The 16,886-nt window shown below is 36.0% G+C and overlaps 1 protein-coding gene across 1 annotated transcript in view; it reads left to right on the top strand.

The window, feature by feature from the left end:
* WDR49 (WD repeat domain 49) overlaps positions 1 to 11,904 on the top strand; it is a 144,135-nt gene extending 132,231 nt beyond the window's left edge. Inside the window, 1 exon segment of the mRNA XM_047785863.1 lies at positions 11,756 to 11,904. Coding sequence (XP_047641819.1) covers positions 11,756 to 11,901 — 146 coding nt within the window. The 3' untranslated portion in view covers positions 11,902 to 11,904.
* Positions 11,905 to 16,886: the final 4,982 nt, after the last annotated feature.

Genomic DNA, 16,886 nt, shown 5'->3' with positions numbered 1-16,886 from the left:
TTCAGTCTTTGCACTGCATTTTCCACACATTCCTGCGATCTCCATAATTACAGGGTGCACAGAAGGTTATTTGGCAACTGCATGATGAGAGGCATTTTGCCAGACTTAAATTTCATCGTTCTAAACTATCTCTTTGGAACTCAGGAGAGTTTTCAAATACTTCATAACCCCCAGGTGACTTTTGAGTCTTACCTACTGGGTTTTTAATGTCCTTTTGTATTTTCTTTCTTCCCCTTTCAAGTTGAAACATCTTTCGCACTCTCTCTTTAGCTTCCAAGTTGTTCCCTGTAGGTTCTCAAACAGCTCGAAACCTCTTTCTGATATGCTTTATTAAAAAATTGGAAACTACTTAGAAATGGCTCTGGGTCAGGTTTTGCCAATAAATTCCCCAGAAGTCATTCAAATTATATCTATAAAATCTTTAAAACTTCCAGTGTAGTGAAAATGCTGTATTAGTGATACCTCAGGTGAATTGTTTTGTTGTTGTTGTTATTGTTCTGTCAAAGACAAAATGCATAGGACAATGAAAGAGATGGTTTTATTCAAGATATTGCAACAGGGAGAATATTCACTAAAGAGGAACATCTAATAAAAAGGAAAGGGGGCTTGATCTGTTTCAGAGGCAGGTTAATGAATCCGCCAGTTTTTCTAGATTTGTGCGGTAGGTGGAGAGGTATTTATCTCAGAATGAGAGAGAGCAGAGTGGTCCTTTGCTCTTATCTGCTTCTGGAACACAAGAGGGTGGGGGCATTTCTTAACTGTCTCTGTGTTCTAGGAGTACAGGGTTCAGGTGAGAATCAACATTGTCAGCCTCTTCACCTTTGTTCAAGATGAATGAATACTGTTCATTGCTGAACAACCCATAGGTGATCATAAATGTCCTGGGTGGGATGAAACACTTTCTAAGAAGTGTCTCAGGGATTCTTGTTGGCCTTGCTCCTGCAAAACCAGGTGAGCCAGATGTCTGGAGGGGGTGGCAAAGGTCAGTTGTGTTGGAGTCCTAGAGGTCTGGAGAGCAATGAACGGTTGCAAGACACCATAGAGTCTGGATAAAGATTTGGGCTGTCTGGTTTTAGTTCTCAGTTTTAGATAGGTGTGAGAAGAACTGAAAAAAGTTGGTTGGGTGGATTGTAGTCAGATATTGAAGAAAACTGGAAGAACTGAAAGTTTGGTAAGAGTTGACAATTTGTGCAAAGTAACAGTCCCTAATCTACTTTGGGGGTAGGTACCGAAACTGGTATTTCCAAAGAAGGGGAGGATGTCAGTTAAAACTCTGCCAGATGAGAAAGAGCTTTCATTATCTCTAATGACCTGCAATTTACAAAGAGGGCAAAATAGTTTAAAAATGGTGAGATCGGCCAGAAGGATGTGCTAGAGACAGTGCTGGTTCTTCACTGATATACAAACTTACTTTATATAGTTCTTAAGCTACAGCTAAGAAGTATACACACAGGATTTTACAACACCTACCTGATATATCTTGATATATCTTTGCTTTAAAATATAATCTTAAATTTAGTACCAGTAAAGAAAATGAATTGGGTAGTATGGAATCTTCTTACTTGAACAAACATTTAATACAAGAACACATTTATAGATATACTCATTTTAAGTAAGAAAAGAGAAATTTCTACACATGATTCATTCTAGGAAATTTTTGATAGGTAAAGATCCAGATTGAGCACAAAACTCTAAGACATATTGGAAGTAAAAATCCTTCCTATTATTTTATAACGTTGTTTATGTAATAGCACCATATCGTTTTGAAAGTCACACCCATGCCCACCAAATTTGAGTCCTATAAAACAGAAGTCATTAACATGTCATTGATATTTTTTAAAAGGTTCAGCATATGTTCCATATCATGTATCATCAGGGAAATGCAAAATAAAAGAAAAATGAGATATCACTACCCACCCATTAGAATGGCCAAAATTCTGGGAGTTCCTGTCGTGGCGCAGTGGTTAATGAATCTGACTAGGAACCATGAGGTTGCAGGTTCGATCCCTGGCCTTGCTGAGTGGGTTAACAATCTGATCCGGCATTGCCGTGAGCTGTGGTGTAGGTCACAGACACGGCTTGGATCCCGCGTTGCTGTGGTTCTGGCATAGGCTGGCAGCTACAGCTCTGATTAGACCCCTAGCCTGGGAACCTCTGATATGCTGCAGGAGTGGCCCAAGAAATGGCAAAAAGACAAAAAAAAAAAAAAAGAATGGTCAAAATTCGGAACATTGACAATATCAAATGCTGATGAGGATGTGGAGCAACAGGAACTCTCATTCATTGCTGGTAGAATGAAAAATTGTACAGCCACTTTGGAAAACAGTTTGTCAGTTTCTTACAAACCTAAACATATTCTTACAATACAATCCAGTGATCATGCCCCTTGGCATTTGCCCAAAGGAGTTGAAAACTTATTTCCATACAAAAGACTGCACATAGTTCTCATTGTGGCTCAGCGGAAATGAATCTGACCTAGTACCCATGAGGATGCAAGTTTAATCCCTAGCCTTGCCTGGTGGGTTGGGGATCCAGCATTGCCATGAGCTGTGGTATAGGTCACAGACATGACTTGGATCCTGAATTGCTGTTGCTGTCGCTGTGGCTATGGCATAGGCCCGCAGCTACAGCTCTGATTCCCACCTAGCCTGGAAACTTCCATATGTCCCAGGTGCAGCCCTAAAAAGCAAAAAAAAAAAAAAAAAAAGGAGGGGGGGCTACACACAGATATTTATACCAGCCTTATCCATTACCACCAAAACTTGGAAGCAACCAAGGTGACTTCGTGAGGTTTGCTGCTTTTGTTCATCTGATGTATATCTAGTTGCCAATCAGGAGCAAGGGAGGGATCAAATGACAAAAGATTAACTTTGCTTTATTAAAATCACTGAATCACTTCATTTTAGTGTAAATGTTTGAATAGCTTCATGACATTCCATCTTTCATTTTCATTGCTTTTAAACACCTTTTGGTTATCATTATAACAAACCTTGTTGGGCAGCCCACTATAAAATAAAGTGATGAATATATAATGTCATATTTCCCAAAGTAGGAAATAGAGAATGTAAATAGTAACCTATAACACCTGGTGTTAATTTTCAAGCATAGTCGTTGTGGTAAGTGGATGGCTATAGAGATAAATGACATGGAAAACCACCCTTCTATTACCAGAATAGAGCCCCTCGGGTCTCTGAAATGCAGTAAGTCCAAACTGTGAGGAGTGAGCCTGCCCCTTTACCAGCCTGGAGATATCTTCATTCATTTGTTCATTTATTCAATGAATACATTTTTTGAGCATCTTCTATATACCAGATACAATACTGGGTGCTAAGGGTATATGGGATAGAAAGGCAGACAAGACCTTTGCTCTCATCGGATTTATCACCTATGGGTAAGAGACAATTCATGACAAAATATAGGAAGAGAAGTTTGGATAGTGCTATTGATAAAAGGTATGAAGAAAATAAAGCAAAATAATGTCATGGGAATGACTAGAAGGAGCATCGGTGAAGGTCTCGTTGTTGAGCTAAATCCCAAAAGATAAGAGGAAGCAGTTCCACAAACACCTTGAGGGCAGAAGATTCCAAGGGCAGGGGACAGAAGTGTAAAGCTTCTGAGGTGGGAATAAGGTTGGCACATTTCAGAGACAAAAAGTAATTCATTGTCGCTGGAGTAGAGTGAGAGGGGAAGGGGAGAGGTTGGAGGGAGTTAGGGATGAGGTCATAAGGGCCCATGTAGCCTGGGCAAGAAATACAGGTTTATTTTAAGTGTGAAGGCAGCCTTTAAAAGGTTTAAAGAAGGGATGTGAACAATAAATCCATATACATTGATTGTTACTAACCCTTCTGGGTGAACTACTTACTAAGATTCTAAGTAAGTTGTTGGACCCATAAGGAAGAAGTTTGAGACTTGAGGTCCTACATAACACTTATGTGGGACTTCAACGTGCTAATTTAAGATTAACTGTATATTTGAATAAGCATAAATTTTCTTTACAAGGAGTATCCCACAGACTTCAGTCACAAACCACAGAAACCTTGACAAACCAGTCTATTTGTCTCCATAAGAACACTTCACCCTTCACATTGTTCTATGTTAAACAGTGCACTTGATGGCAAGTGTACCCGTCAGGGTTCAGGGAGGCAGAGCCAGCAGGACCATACATTGATATTGATGACAAGGAGTTGCCTTGTGGGACTGTGAGGGCTGGCTGAGCAAGTCTGAAATGAATAGGGCTGAGTTAGAAAAAAATGATCAGTGGAAGACTGGGCACAGACTATAGCTGCTTTGTCCACATGCAGTAAGGAAAGGAGGAGGGTGGGACTCCAGGGCACAGGCAGAAGCCTCTGTCCAGTGTTGGAATTTCTCTTCTTTCTTAGGAAAGCCTCAGTCCTGCTTTTAAGGTCTTCCAACTGATGAAGTCTGGCTCACCCAAATTATCCAGGATTACCTCCCTTACTTAAAATCCATTGATTAGGGGATTTAATTACATCTGTAAAATTTTTTCAGTGTAACACCTAGATTAATGTTTGATTGAATAACTGGGGTAGCTTTAAAGAGCCTTTCCAAGTTACTACATCAAGAAAACAAGTCATCATGGCAGAGTTAAAGACATTCCTTTATCATCTTACACAGGTTAAGTAAATGGTTAACGATTTTCTACATGTATCAAAATTCAAAGTAAACTCACTCATATCAGCAAACGAAAACATTATGCATTAATCCAGCAGATGTTGTTACTCTGAAAAGTGAAAGGAATTGATCACTATTGTTCATTTAGGTGTTAGGTTAATGGCATCACATTTGCCCCATAAAGGAGACTGCCAACGAAGCTGGTATAGGTCAGGTTTATAAGCTTTATCTACAAAGACCCTTGTGAGTATTAGGAGACACTGGGTGTTGGTGTTCTAGGTGAAGAGAGGAAGCCAGGTTGTGAATAATTTTTTAAAAGAGATTCTCAGATCTCAGAAAAGGACTCAGCTTTACAAAGCTCCAGTAATTTGTTGAGATTTACTTTTTTCATTCTACATAGCCACTTTTATGAAAAATTTTATATTTGTAATTTTATATTCACTTTCGTAAAGAAATCTCCAAAAATTATAAGCCTGAGTTCCAGGAAACAGGTATCCACCCTTGCATAGAATTTCAATAATTTGTTTTTTACTTAAAAATAAAAAAGCCACAGAGTTCCCTGGTGGCTCAGTGGGTTAAGGGTCCAGTGTTGTCATTACTGTGGCTCACGTCACTGCTGTGGTGTGACTTTGTTCCCTGGCCTGGAAACTTCCATATGCTGTGGATGTGGGAAAAAAAAAATTATTCTAGGTGGTTCACCACTTTCAAGAACTTACAAAGGCCTGTTGATTAGTTATCGGTTTATTTATACTGAAACCCAGTCAATTATGAAAATTCCTTATCTAGTTGAGAGACAAATCTCAGGAAAACAGCTAGAGTTTATTTCAGGTAACATTTTGGCTTTCACAGTAGACCTCAGGAAAGCTTGAATGTCTTGTGATTCTGAGTTGCTTATCTGTAGTCATAGAGGACAGGATCAACCACTAACTGTGGAAATCCATACTGTCTGGTACTGATGATGTCAGGCCAGTGGAAAGCATTTTCTTTCTTTTTTTTTATTAAAATTTATATATTTTAGTTTTTAGATTTTTAAACTTTTCTTTTTTTGGCTGCCCTGCATTATATGTAGTTCCCAAGCCAGGAATCAGATCCCTGATCCACAGTTACAACCTATACTGCAACTGTATCTACTCCAGATCCTTTAACCCACTGTACCGGGCCTGGATCAAACCAGCATCCTGGCACTGCAGAGATGCGGCTTATATGCCACTGATCCCGTTGTGACACTCCAGAAACTCCAAATATATTTTAAATATTTTACATAAGATTTTGAGGAAGTCCTTTCAGATACCAGTGTTTGAGTATTTTGTGTTTTGTGGTATTTTCTACCTCTTCAACTGGTAGTGATTAGAAGACAAGGACGGTATACTCTTTATATATTTTTCTTCCCTAAATTCCCTCCTAAACCGTTGTAGACACTGCATTTGTTTAGAGAATATCTCATTGCTTTGGGGGACATATTTTGGAGATATGAATTTGTGGTATACCTTATAATTTCTTTTCAATTAAGATTATTTTGATTAAATATGAAATCACACTGTATTCTCTTTTTAAATTGAAAAACATAAATCTAGGAAATGTTTATGCCATTTATGCCATTTAGGCATAAACACTTAGGTATTAATAAATTATCTGCCTCAAGCATGCCAATCAAATACATTGTAGAAGTAATTCTCTGCTTTTGGTCAAAGCAAGTGTTTTCATTTGAAGCTTTCCTTATGAGGTAAGCCCAGGTTTCATTTTTGTCTCACTAGAAAACAAAATACATTGAGAGTTCCCATCATGGCTCAGTGGTTAATGAACTCAGTTAGCATCCATGAGGACTCAGGTTTGATCCCTGGTCTTGATCAGTGGGTTGAGGATCCAGCATTGCCGTGAGCTGTGGTGTAGGTCGAAGACGTGGCTTGGATCCCGTGTTGCTCTGGCTGTGGCATAAGCCGGAGGCTACAGCTCCCATTCAACCCCTAGCCTGGGAACCTCCATATGCCACGAGTGCAGCCCTAAAAAAGACAAAAGACAAAATAAATAAATAAATAATAAAACAACAAAATATATTATTTCTTTCTTTCGTTTTGTTGTTGTTGTTGTTGTTATAGGAACTCAGTTCCCAGACCAGGAATTGAACTCTGGCCACAGTGATCATAGGGCCAAATCCTAACCACTGGGCCACCAGGGAACTCTCCAAAATATATTCTTATATGACAAAAAGCATATATTAACACTGGTCAAATATTAGAATATATTAAAAAAACTAGTCAGTGAGAAGTCTCCCTCTCTTTCTTGATGCTAATCTGTTCCCATTATCTCCCATTTCTGGCAACAACCCTATAGGTTTCTGTGAATCCTTTGAGGGTTTCTACATGCATTTATGCTTTTATTTAGATCCTTGCTTCCTTTTGATTTTGATTTGCCTGGTATACTCTTCTAATCCTTTTATTTCAAATTTTTGGAATCATTTTCTTTTAGATGTGTGTCAGGTTTTTGCTTTTGATCGAACTGAAAGGTTATTTTTTAAAATTATGAAATTGAGCACACTTAAAATTAGGTGTTTGGGTTTTATAGTCCTCATACTCTGTTATGGTATTTATTTTTTACATATATTTTCAAAGTTTTCACTGGACCTATAATCTTTTTCTTTGTTTTTATTTGAGCAAGGGAGATTATATGTTTTTTTATGGTGGTAACTTTACACTTACAGGTTCATGTAATTCTTCTAGCCCTTTGTTTTTCTAGGACAGCAGTGGCTCGATCCATGCTAACTGATGATAAAATGAGAATTTTTCTTCATTCCCCTCCCCCTCTTCCACTACATAATTTTATTCAATAGCATTTTTCTTTGTGCTTTTGTTAAATTTGCTTGTACTGCTACCACTTGACTTAACTGGTTTAAAACTTTCGTCTCTCGGCTGTTAGTGATTTAACATGAATGAAACTTCTTTGTTACTCTCCCAATTTTTGTTAATTATATCATTTCTACATTGTCAGCTGTGTGGCATTTGCCTTCTAATTTGTCACCCATTTGTTCTTTTTAACTTTTACTTTGTTTTTCTCACTCATGTACGCTGTTTCCTAGTGTGTTACCCTGTACTCTTTTCTCCCGTGTGATGATTTTCCCCAGCTGACATTTCATCACTTCCTCTTGTGTCTTCGTTTCTTCCCTGAGTCCTTTAACTTTTGCTATGTTATCTTCCTTCAGAGAGACAGGGGGTTTTTCAAGTTTTAAACTTTGCTTTGCAACAAAATACTTGGTAACAATATTTATATGTCCAATGGCAGCATTTTTCTGGTGGTGATCCACATATTGATTAGTTTTGCTGCTCTTTTTAAAAAAATTATTGACGTATAGTTAATTAACAATGTTGTGTTAGTTTCAGGTATACAGCAAAATGAATCACACATATATACATATCTATCTGTCTGTCTATCTATCTATCTATCTATCTATCTATCTATCTATCTATCTATCTATCTATCTATCTATACTTTTTGCCCCTTTGGTCATGAATGTTATACAAGAACAAACAGGAAAATGAGGGGAAATAACTCTGCAAACAAATTCCACGTTCAGTAAAGCCCCCAAACAGAAGTAAGCTGTTGCCTACAAAACAAGAAGGGCAGCTAAAGTGTTTTATGTATACACACACACACACACACACACACACACACTTTTTCAAATTGTTTTCCATTATAGGTTATTATAAGTTACTGAGTATAGTGGCCTGTTCTATGCAGTGTCATTGTTGTTTAACTGTTTTACATATAGTAATGTATATATGTTAATCCTAAATTCCTAATTTATTTTCCCCTTTGCTAACCATAAATTTGTTTTCTATGTCTGAGAGTCTTAGTTCTGTTTTGTAAATAAGTTCATTTGTATCATTTTTAGATTTCACATATAAGTGACACCATATTTGTCTTTGTCTGACTTATTTCACTTAATATGATAATCTCTATGTCGATCTATGTTGCTGCAAATGGCATTATTTTATTTTCTTTATCCATTCATCTGTCAATGGACATTAAGGTTGCTTCCATGTCTTGGCTATTGTAAGAGTGTTGCTATGAACAATGGGATACATGTATCTTCAAATTAGAATTTCTCCAGATCTGTGCCCAGGAATGGTGTTGCTGGATTATATGGTAACTCTAGTTTTAGTTTTTTTTTTTTTTCCCACTGTACAGCAAGGTGATTAAGTTGTCCTTACATGCATACATTTTTTTCTCCACCCTTTGTTCTGTTGCAATATGAGTATCTAGACATAGTTCTCAATGCTACTCAGCAGGATCTCCTTGTAAATATATTCTAAGTTGTGTCTGATAACCCCTAGCTCCTGATCCCTCCCACTCCCTCCCTCTCCCATTGGGCAGCCACAAGTCTATTCTCCAAGTCCATGATTTTCTTTTCTGTGGAGATGTTCATTTGTACTGCATATTAGATTCCAGTTATAAGTGATATCATATGGTATTTGTCTTTGTCTTTCTGGCTCATTTCACTCAGTATGAGAGTCTCTAGTTCCATCCATGTTGCTGCAAATGGCATTATGTCATTCTTTTTTATGGCTGAGTAGTATTCCATTGTGTATATATACCACTTCTTCCTAATCCAATCATCTGTTGATGGACATTTGGGTTGTTTCCATGTCTTGGCTATTGTGAATAGTGCTGCCATGAACATGCGGGTGCACGTGTCTCTTTTAAGTAGAGTTTTGTCTGGATAGATGCCCAAGAGTGGGATTAAGGGGGTCATATGGAAGTTCTATGTATAGGTTTCTAAGGTATCTCCAAACTGCTCTCCATGGTGGCTGTACCAGTTTACATTCCCACCAACAGTGTAGGAGGGTTCCCTTTTCTCCACAACCCCTCCAGCACTTGTTATTTGTGGACTTCTTAATGATGGCCATTCTGACTGGTGTGAGGTGGTATCTCGTGGTAGTTTTGATTTGCATTTCTCTTATAACCAGCGATGTTGAGCATTTTTTTCATGTGTTTGCTGGCCATCTGTATTTCTTCCTTGGAGAACAGTCTATTCAGGCCTTTTGCCCATTTTTCCATTGGAAGATTGGCTTTTTTGCCGTTGAGTTGTATAGTTTTAGTTTTTTAAGGAACCTCCATGCTGTTCTCCACAGCGACCGTACCGATTTATACTCCCACCACTAGTGTAGGAGTTTCCTTTTTCTCCACACTCTCTCCAGAATTTATTATTTGCAGACTTTTTAAGGATGGCCATTCTGACTGGTGTGAGGTGATATTTCATTGTGATTTTGGTTTGTATTTCTCTTTTAAAATTTTGTTTGGTTTTGGTTTTAATTTTGCTTATAAAATTTTGTGTCTATGCTATACCAGTTTTTAAAAATTCACTCTTTTGATTAATTACATAACAAGTCTGGTTTTCTCAGACTTAAAATATGTAGTAGGTCCCTGGGCAAGAGCTTGGGATGTGGTCTTTAAGTTTTACAACCTACAGAGGCAGACAGCTTTTAGCAGAAAATGTCTCTTGTGTGTAATTCTTTATATAGCCCTGCCTCATCTGTTTCTCTGAATCAAATGAAGTTGGGGAGAGCTTTTGCTTCCAGCCTTGTTCATCTCTGTGTAGGATCCATAGATATAAATGAAAGCTAAGTCATGTGGACCACAGGTTTAGCCCCTCATCTTCAGTGAGCACGTCTCGGCTAGCACTTTCTGAAATGCCGCTGGCTGCTGGCCTTCTTACACTCTCCACTCTTATCTATTTATCTCATGCGGTTTCTACCCAACTCATCTGTTTAGCTGCCCTTCTTCATGTTTTGTAGGCAGCAGCTTATGTCTGCTTTTGGGTTTTACTGAATGTGGAATTTGTTTGCAGTTATTTTCCCCTCATTTTCCTAGTTGTTCTTGTATAACACCCATGAGCAAAGGGGGCAAGATACTGACTTTCATAGTCATGTTTGTACAGAGAGTGGAGGGTTTGCTTTTGATTTCTTTAAATCTAAATGTATAAAGATGCCTCTATACTGTGAGGTTATTCAATATTTATGTGGTTTCTTTATTTCATATCTCTTGGTTTAGCATTTAAAGTGCTCCTAATCCAGCTCCAATCTCATTTCACTTTCCTCTCCTTTGTGTCTTTTACACTTCTGTTAAATGGTATTGAATAATTCAGAGTTATCTGAAGAATAGCTCTTGTTTCTCCACACTTTTATTGCACTTTGTTCCTTCTAGTTGACATTTCCTTTTCCCCTTGCAAACCCTTTCTCATCTCCATGGTCCTCATTATCAATGAAAATACTCTCTGGGCTTCAAGATCTATCTCAAATAGAATCCAATTCTTAAAGCATTTCCTCTGAGCTCTGCATATTGTTATCATCTCTTTATATGTTTAACCACAATTTGCATTGCTCATAGTCTCTTAGAACAGTATCCTATTTTATGTGATATTTTGGTTATTTGGCCACTGCTTCCACTTTCTACCAGTTGGAAGGAAGCCTGTGACTTAGTCATATTTATGTCCCATTTACACTTGAGCACAGAACGTTGTGCATAATATATATTCAATAAACATTTGTCGAAATGACAAAATTTAGCAAAAGGCCAAAATTATTTTTTTGAATGCTTGGCACATTTCCTCCTGCTTCTCACTGATGCACAATATAACCATTCCTGGGGATAATTTGGCTCTTTTTCTTCTGAAGCCATAGATCCCTGCAGATCAAAGTATCTTATAAGGATGTGATTGCAGATGCACTTGTTAGTCATGCAGACACTCAAACTGTGTTTTGATGATTTTAATTGTCTTATTTCAATACAGAATAATTTTTTCTTGGCTTTTTATGAGTCCTTGATAGCTGGTAAGTAGATTGAAAAACAAAAATGGAAAACACAAGCATCTTTAGTTTTCTACTGTTAAATGGTAGATCTCTATCATGATATAAATGATTAATAGAACAAACTCTGTTAAAATTTAACTTTTAAATTTAAATTGAACTGCAAGGAATAGCAGAAACTTAATGATTCCAGAACACTCTTGGCTTTAGAAACATTCACATTTTGATAAGAAGTAAAACTGGAATTTTTCTCCCCACTATTTCATTTAATTGGACCTTTTACCAAGTATAATTTATATGTCATATTCTTCATCATTTTGTAGCGTTGAAAGCAGGATTTGGTGAGAAAAACCTGTTCCCCAAAGAAATTCTGGATCGTGAAAGAAGAGTCAAGCAATTATGTCAAGAAACAAGTAGTGAAGTGAAGATAAAAAGAAATAAGAGGCCATTACAATTGAAAGAAAAATAAATATTTCACAGTCACATCAAGTATTACATAAAAAGAAAAAAAAGGAATCGAGAATTTTGCTCGTTTCTTTTACTTTGTATTGGAACTTGAGGAAGTTTCATTCTGAAATAATGTTTTAGTGCTGCTTTTATCCATCAGTTTTCACTTTCTCTGTGTTCTTAATAATAGAAAAATATGACTAAAGAGGGGGCAATAGCAATTGGTATTATCTATTCTCAAGTGTTTTTATATAAAAAATGTATGATTCCAGGACAAAATATTCTAACAAGTCACACTTCTTGTTGCTCCTATACACAAATGTTTTTGGTCAATATTCATTGTAAAATCAATTTACATTGACATTAAATCAGTACTAACATAGTGAACGTCTATACACCTGACTTAGAAAAGCATTCCCACTTATTCATACCCTTTCTAAGTTTTCAAAAAATGATTCTGCCAGTGCAATTTAACCTTGTTGATAGCAGCTATTGCTATGAATTTTTAATGATTTACAGTCAGCCTGCTATGTACTTATTGAGAAATTACTGCATATGTTCTGCTTCTAAACTTTGTTATACTATACACTAAAATTGAGTGACCAAGCACAACCAAAGAGGGAATAGCCCCAGGGAAAAAAGGAGGTTGGGACTGTATAAAAGGCTCAATTCATATGGAAGGTCAAGTAGGGAATATTTGGTTCTGAAACATAACACGTCACTTTTTAAATCTATTTTTCTTTATAAATATCATAATCTACTGGGCAACCTATATACTCTTATGATACTTTATTTAATCTGTCCTGTAGGAATAATTTAATCATTTAATCAATTTGTCCACATAACTTTAGTTTTTTTACTGTACATTTTTTATTTTTAAATACTCCTTTAAAAATACTTGTATTTTAAGAATTTTGCAGTTACACACATAAGGAAATAATTAACAGTATATAGGGCCTTATTCTGTTCAGTAACTGCAAAAGTTTTTTAAACCTCACAATGACTGTATAAGGTGTATCAATTTTAAGGTTAAAATCTGAGATTTGGGTACAAGAGGATTGTGCCCAATTACTGATGGAAGAGTTGGGAATGGAGCCTAGATCTTTTTTACTCCAAAGACGATAGTTTTCACCCTTCACTATTCTGTTCATTCATTTCTTATTAGTATAAATCAATTGAATGAACTCTAACAGAATTGTCAGCACTGGTGAAACAGTTACATATAACAAGAGGAAAATATTTGAAAGAATCAATCTCAACAAATTTTGGAGAATATTTTCAGAGCAGTAAACGCCTGCAGACCATGTTCAAGAGGAACTGATAAAGATAATGGAGAGGTCTGGCTTAAGAAAGAGAATTCATGAGAGATACAAACTATTCTCAAATATTTCAAAACTGCAGGAAAGAGTAGAATTAGAACTGATGGGAAAAGTTGTAAGAAAGCAGATTCTGGAATTTCTTCCTAATGCCTGTTAAAATGGAAAAGGTTTCTTATTTTCCTTTTCCTTCCTATCTTCACTTCTCATCTTTGTGCAGAATTGCTGGCAGCCGGCCCACTGCATGATTAGGAAAGGAAATAGAAGGGGCTGAGAAAAGACCTAGCAAAGATAAGCTTACTGGACCCAAAAGTATGGGAGGGATTAGTGGGAGAGGGAATCAGTGGGCAGAAAGGCAGAGGGGTGAGCCAAGGAGTTGTCCTTCAGGGTTGGGAGATAGGTTATATTGAGCAAATAGATATTGAGTAAATTAATAAATATATTGAGGTTAATGAGAGCTAAGTGTCTTACTGTTGTTGAAGGTATTTATAAAATTTGAAAAGGATAAAACTAGAAAGAACTTAGATTTTGGATTGTTATTACAGCTGTCAGTGTGAAATCATGATTTTAGATAGATAATAGAATGAAATGTTTAGGAGTGACTGAATTGTGTTTGCATATTTCTCAGAAATGATTCAGAAGTACTAATTGTAATGTTTATATACACTCCAAACACACCACATATGTTTATCTACACACATTTCATATATATGTAAAAGGAGAAAGAGAGAGAGAGAGGGAAAGAGATTAGATATGTAGATAGAGCATACATATGTGATGAAGTGTTAATAATTACAGTAACAGAGAGAAGGAGAGAGGAAGATGGTAGCATATTGTATTATACAAGCAACTCTTTTGTAGATTTAAAGTTTTTCAAAGTAAATTATTTTTAAAAAATGAAAAAGTTTGCCTTGGTACAAAGGGTTCCTTGAGCTATTAAAGCAGAGGCTGAGTGATTCTCACTGGGATATTGCAGAGAATTTTTGCACTGGTTGGAAGGTTTGACTGGACAATCCATCATTTCAAGCTTAGAGAATATGATCTATGAATCATAGATTGGTGACAGTACAGTGGAGTGAAATTTGAGCCATGTTTTCAGAAATTTAAAGGAATATTAAGATGTTAAAGAGATGTACTATGGATACCAAATACTTTGTGAAGCCCCTTTCCCCATCCATCCAATTATTGAGGGCATATGCAAAGGACTAATTTCAGACCCAGGTATACACATACAAATAGAATACACTTCTCCTGCCATCAGCTTTTTGGCTTGAAGGCACATAAAATGCAATTGTGTTTAAAGCAAATATTGAATAAGCCCTCTTGTTTTTCTGTTATAATTTGGAATTTCTTTTACTATACTTATTTTACTATTTTTAACCCTGGAGACAACTTTGTTTGAAGTGATTGTTCTGAAATAGTCTGGTTCATACAGACAGAAATTCTCTCTGTAGCCTACTATATATGTGAGCCACTGTGTTGTGTGTGACCCTAACTCCATCCTTAATTAACTTCAGGGTCTCTTTTGTGAAAGGAATTAAGAGGAGCTGTCTTACAAGTGTATTTAATGAGAATAGAGCTTTTAAAGGTACAAAAGCTTCTTTTATGTTACTGTTTCTTATAGTTGGGAACAAAAACACTCACAAAAGGAAAAAATAAAAAGGCGTTTAGTTATTATATCTTACTCTTTTATATCTTACAGCATCTAATTGTGCTGGGCAGTTAGCAGGGTCTCACCTATCAAATGTTAATAGAACCAAACACTTTGTAAGGTGTTCCTGAAATTAACACTTAGGTTCAGTTATTTCAGGTCCATTTTTTTTTTCTGCAGTGAAAAGAACTGGTCACATTAAAATAGGGTGTGTCATAATTTTCGATAGGATGCTTTGTTTGTACTATGTAGATTTACATTAAATATAATTTAGCCTGTTCTTTTTATAGAATATTTTCCTTTTATCACTCAAAATATGTGGAGCAAACTGACAGAAGGAAGAATGCCTGAAATTAAGCCATGCTCAAATGGAAAAATTAACTTACACATCCTCTACTAATAAGGTCATTTGCTTGTATGTTTTTAGTTTGGCCTTAAATACATTTTTATTTAAAAAAAACTATAAAATACAAAGAAAGATAATGCGATTGAGCCTGTAACCCCTTGCTATTATTTTTATACATATTCGTGTTTACTTTTTACAGTGGGGGTAGTGATGGTGATCAAATTTATAGCAAGATGCTCTGGATCTCATTAATAAAAATTTTCCCCTGATGCTTTAAGGGCAAATGGAATTGTGGAAAAAAACAGATTTGTGAAAATACTTAAAAGGTTTGCAGCAATATTTTAGGGACAATTATGGTAGCTTTATTGTCTATTAAAAGAGCTTAAACCAGGGGGGAAATTCATGGCCATTGTGCTTCTTACTCCTCAAGAAACAGGAAAATATACATTCTGCTTGAACTGCTCTACCATAAAGTTGTTACCAAACAACTTCATTAAGTGATCTTACTAAGACAGAGTGTCTGTCTCTGTCACTGGAAGGAAAAGTAATGGCCTATTCCTGGGTAAATCACATTATGATCTGAGTAATGTACAGACATAGTAATTTGGTAGCCAAGGGTACTTGTGATGGATATTTGCTGGTGTCACTGCATGGGTAGAAAAGCATTGATTGAATGATAGTCTTTGACATTCAGACTTATTTATGAATTGCAGAGTAGAACTAGAAGAATGATAATGTTCTCATGTTGCATAACTGTGTCTGGAGAGTCCACTATCTCCAACAGTGTTAAGTTGAATCTAGAATAGCATTTGTTTATGTTAGAGTAAATAATATTAGAATAGAACCCAAGATTTAGAAAACTTTTAGAGATGCCTAAATGGGAAATTAGGCATTTTAGTAAATTAAGAGATCATGGTTTATAATTGTGATCAGGTTTCTCAGGCCTGAATTATAGTTCTGTTATAACAGGTTCCTTGAAAAAGCTTTTTTAAAAATTAATTCCTTTTAAAGATATCTATGTTAATTGTATTATAAATATATCAGAATAATTTACATTTAGTGATCAATAGTGAATATTTAATTAAAACTGTACCAAATTTTACACTTCTCAGAAGCCTCTGACGAATAACATAATACTTTTGATATCTGATTGTCATGAGGTGCTTGATTTGGACTAGAAAAAATGAGATCAAAACCCATTCAATTATGCTGCCAGTTTTAATTAATTACCTGTTCATAGAAAAAAATCATACAGAATTTTAAGAGCATATGTAAGTAACACCAGTATTTGTTATCAAATTATTTAATAGTATTATCTTGATATTATCTTGATAATTTGGTAAATCAATTATCTTAATCTGCTTTTTTTGCTCAACATAAAGAATATTTTTCTTCAATAGTCACTCTTTTTCCTAAGGATTCCAATGGGCCTTGAATCCACAGGAAACTCCTCTGATTATGGTGTAATCTGATGAATTGTTGAGAACTCCGTAGATGCAGCAGTAATTTGTCTCTGCATTTTGGACTTGATTTAGCTTTATTCTTTTTCTTATAGGCATTCTGAATTATTTATGATGGAATACACTGGTAGTCTGACATGAGAGTCCTGTAAAAAACAAACAAAAAATACCTAATTACTGGCAAATTCACAGGGACTGGCACATTCTTCCACATTCTGTTTCTGCTTATTATAA

Source organism: Phacochoerus africanus, chromosome 1 (assembly GCF_016906955.1).
Source record: "Phacochoerus africanus isolate WHEZ1 chromosome 1, ROS_Pafr_v1, whole genome shotgun sequence".
Classification (NCBI taxonomy): Eukaryota; Metazoa; Chordata; class Mammalia; order Artiodactyla; family Suidae; genus Phacochoerus; species Phacochoerus africanus.
Note: the sequence above shows the minus strand (reverse complement) of the source record. Positions and strands in the feature narration are given on the sequence as shown.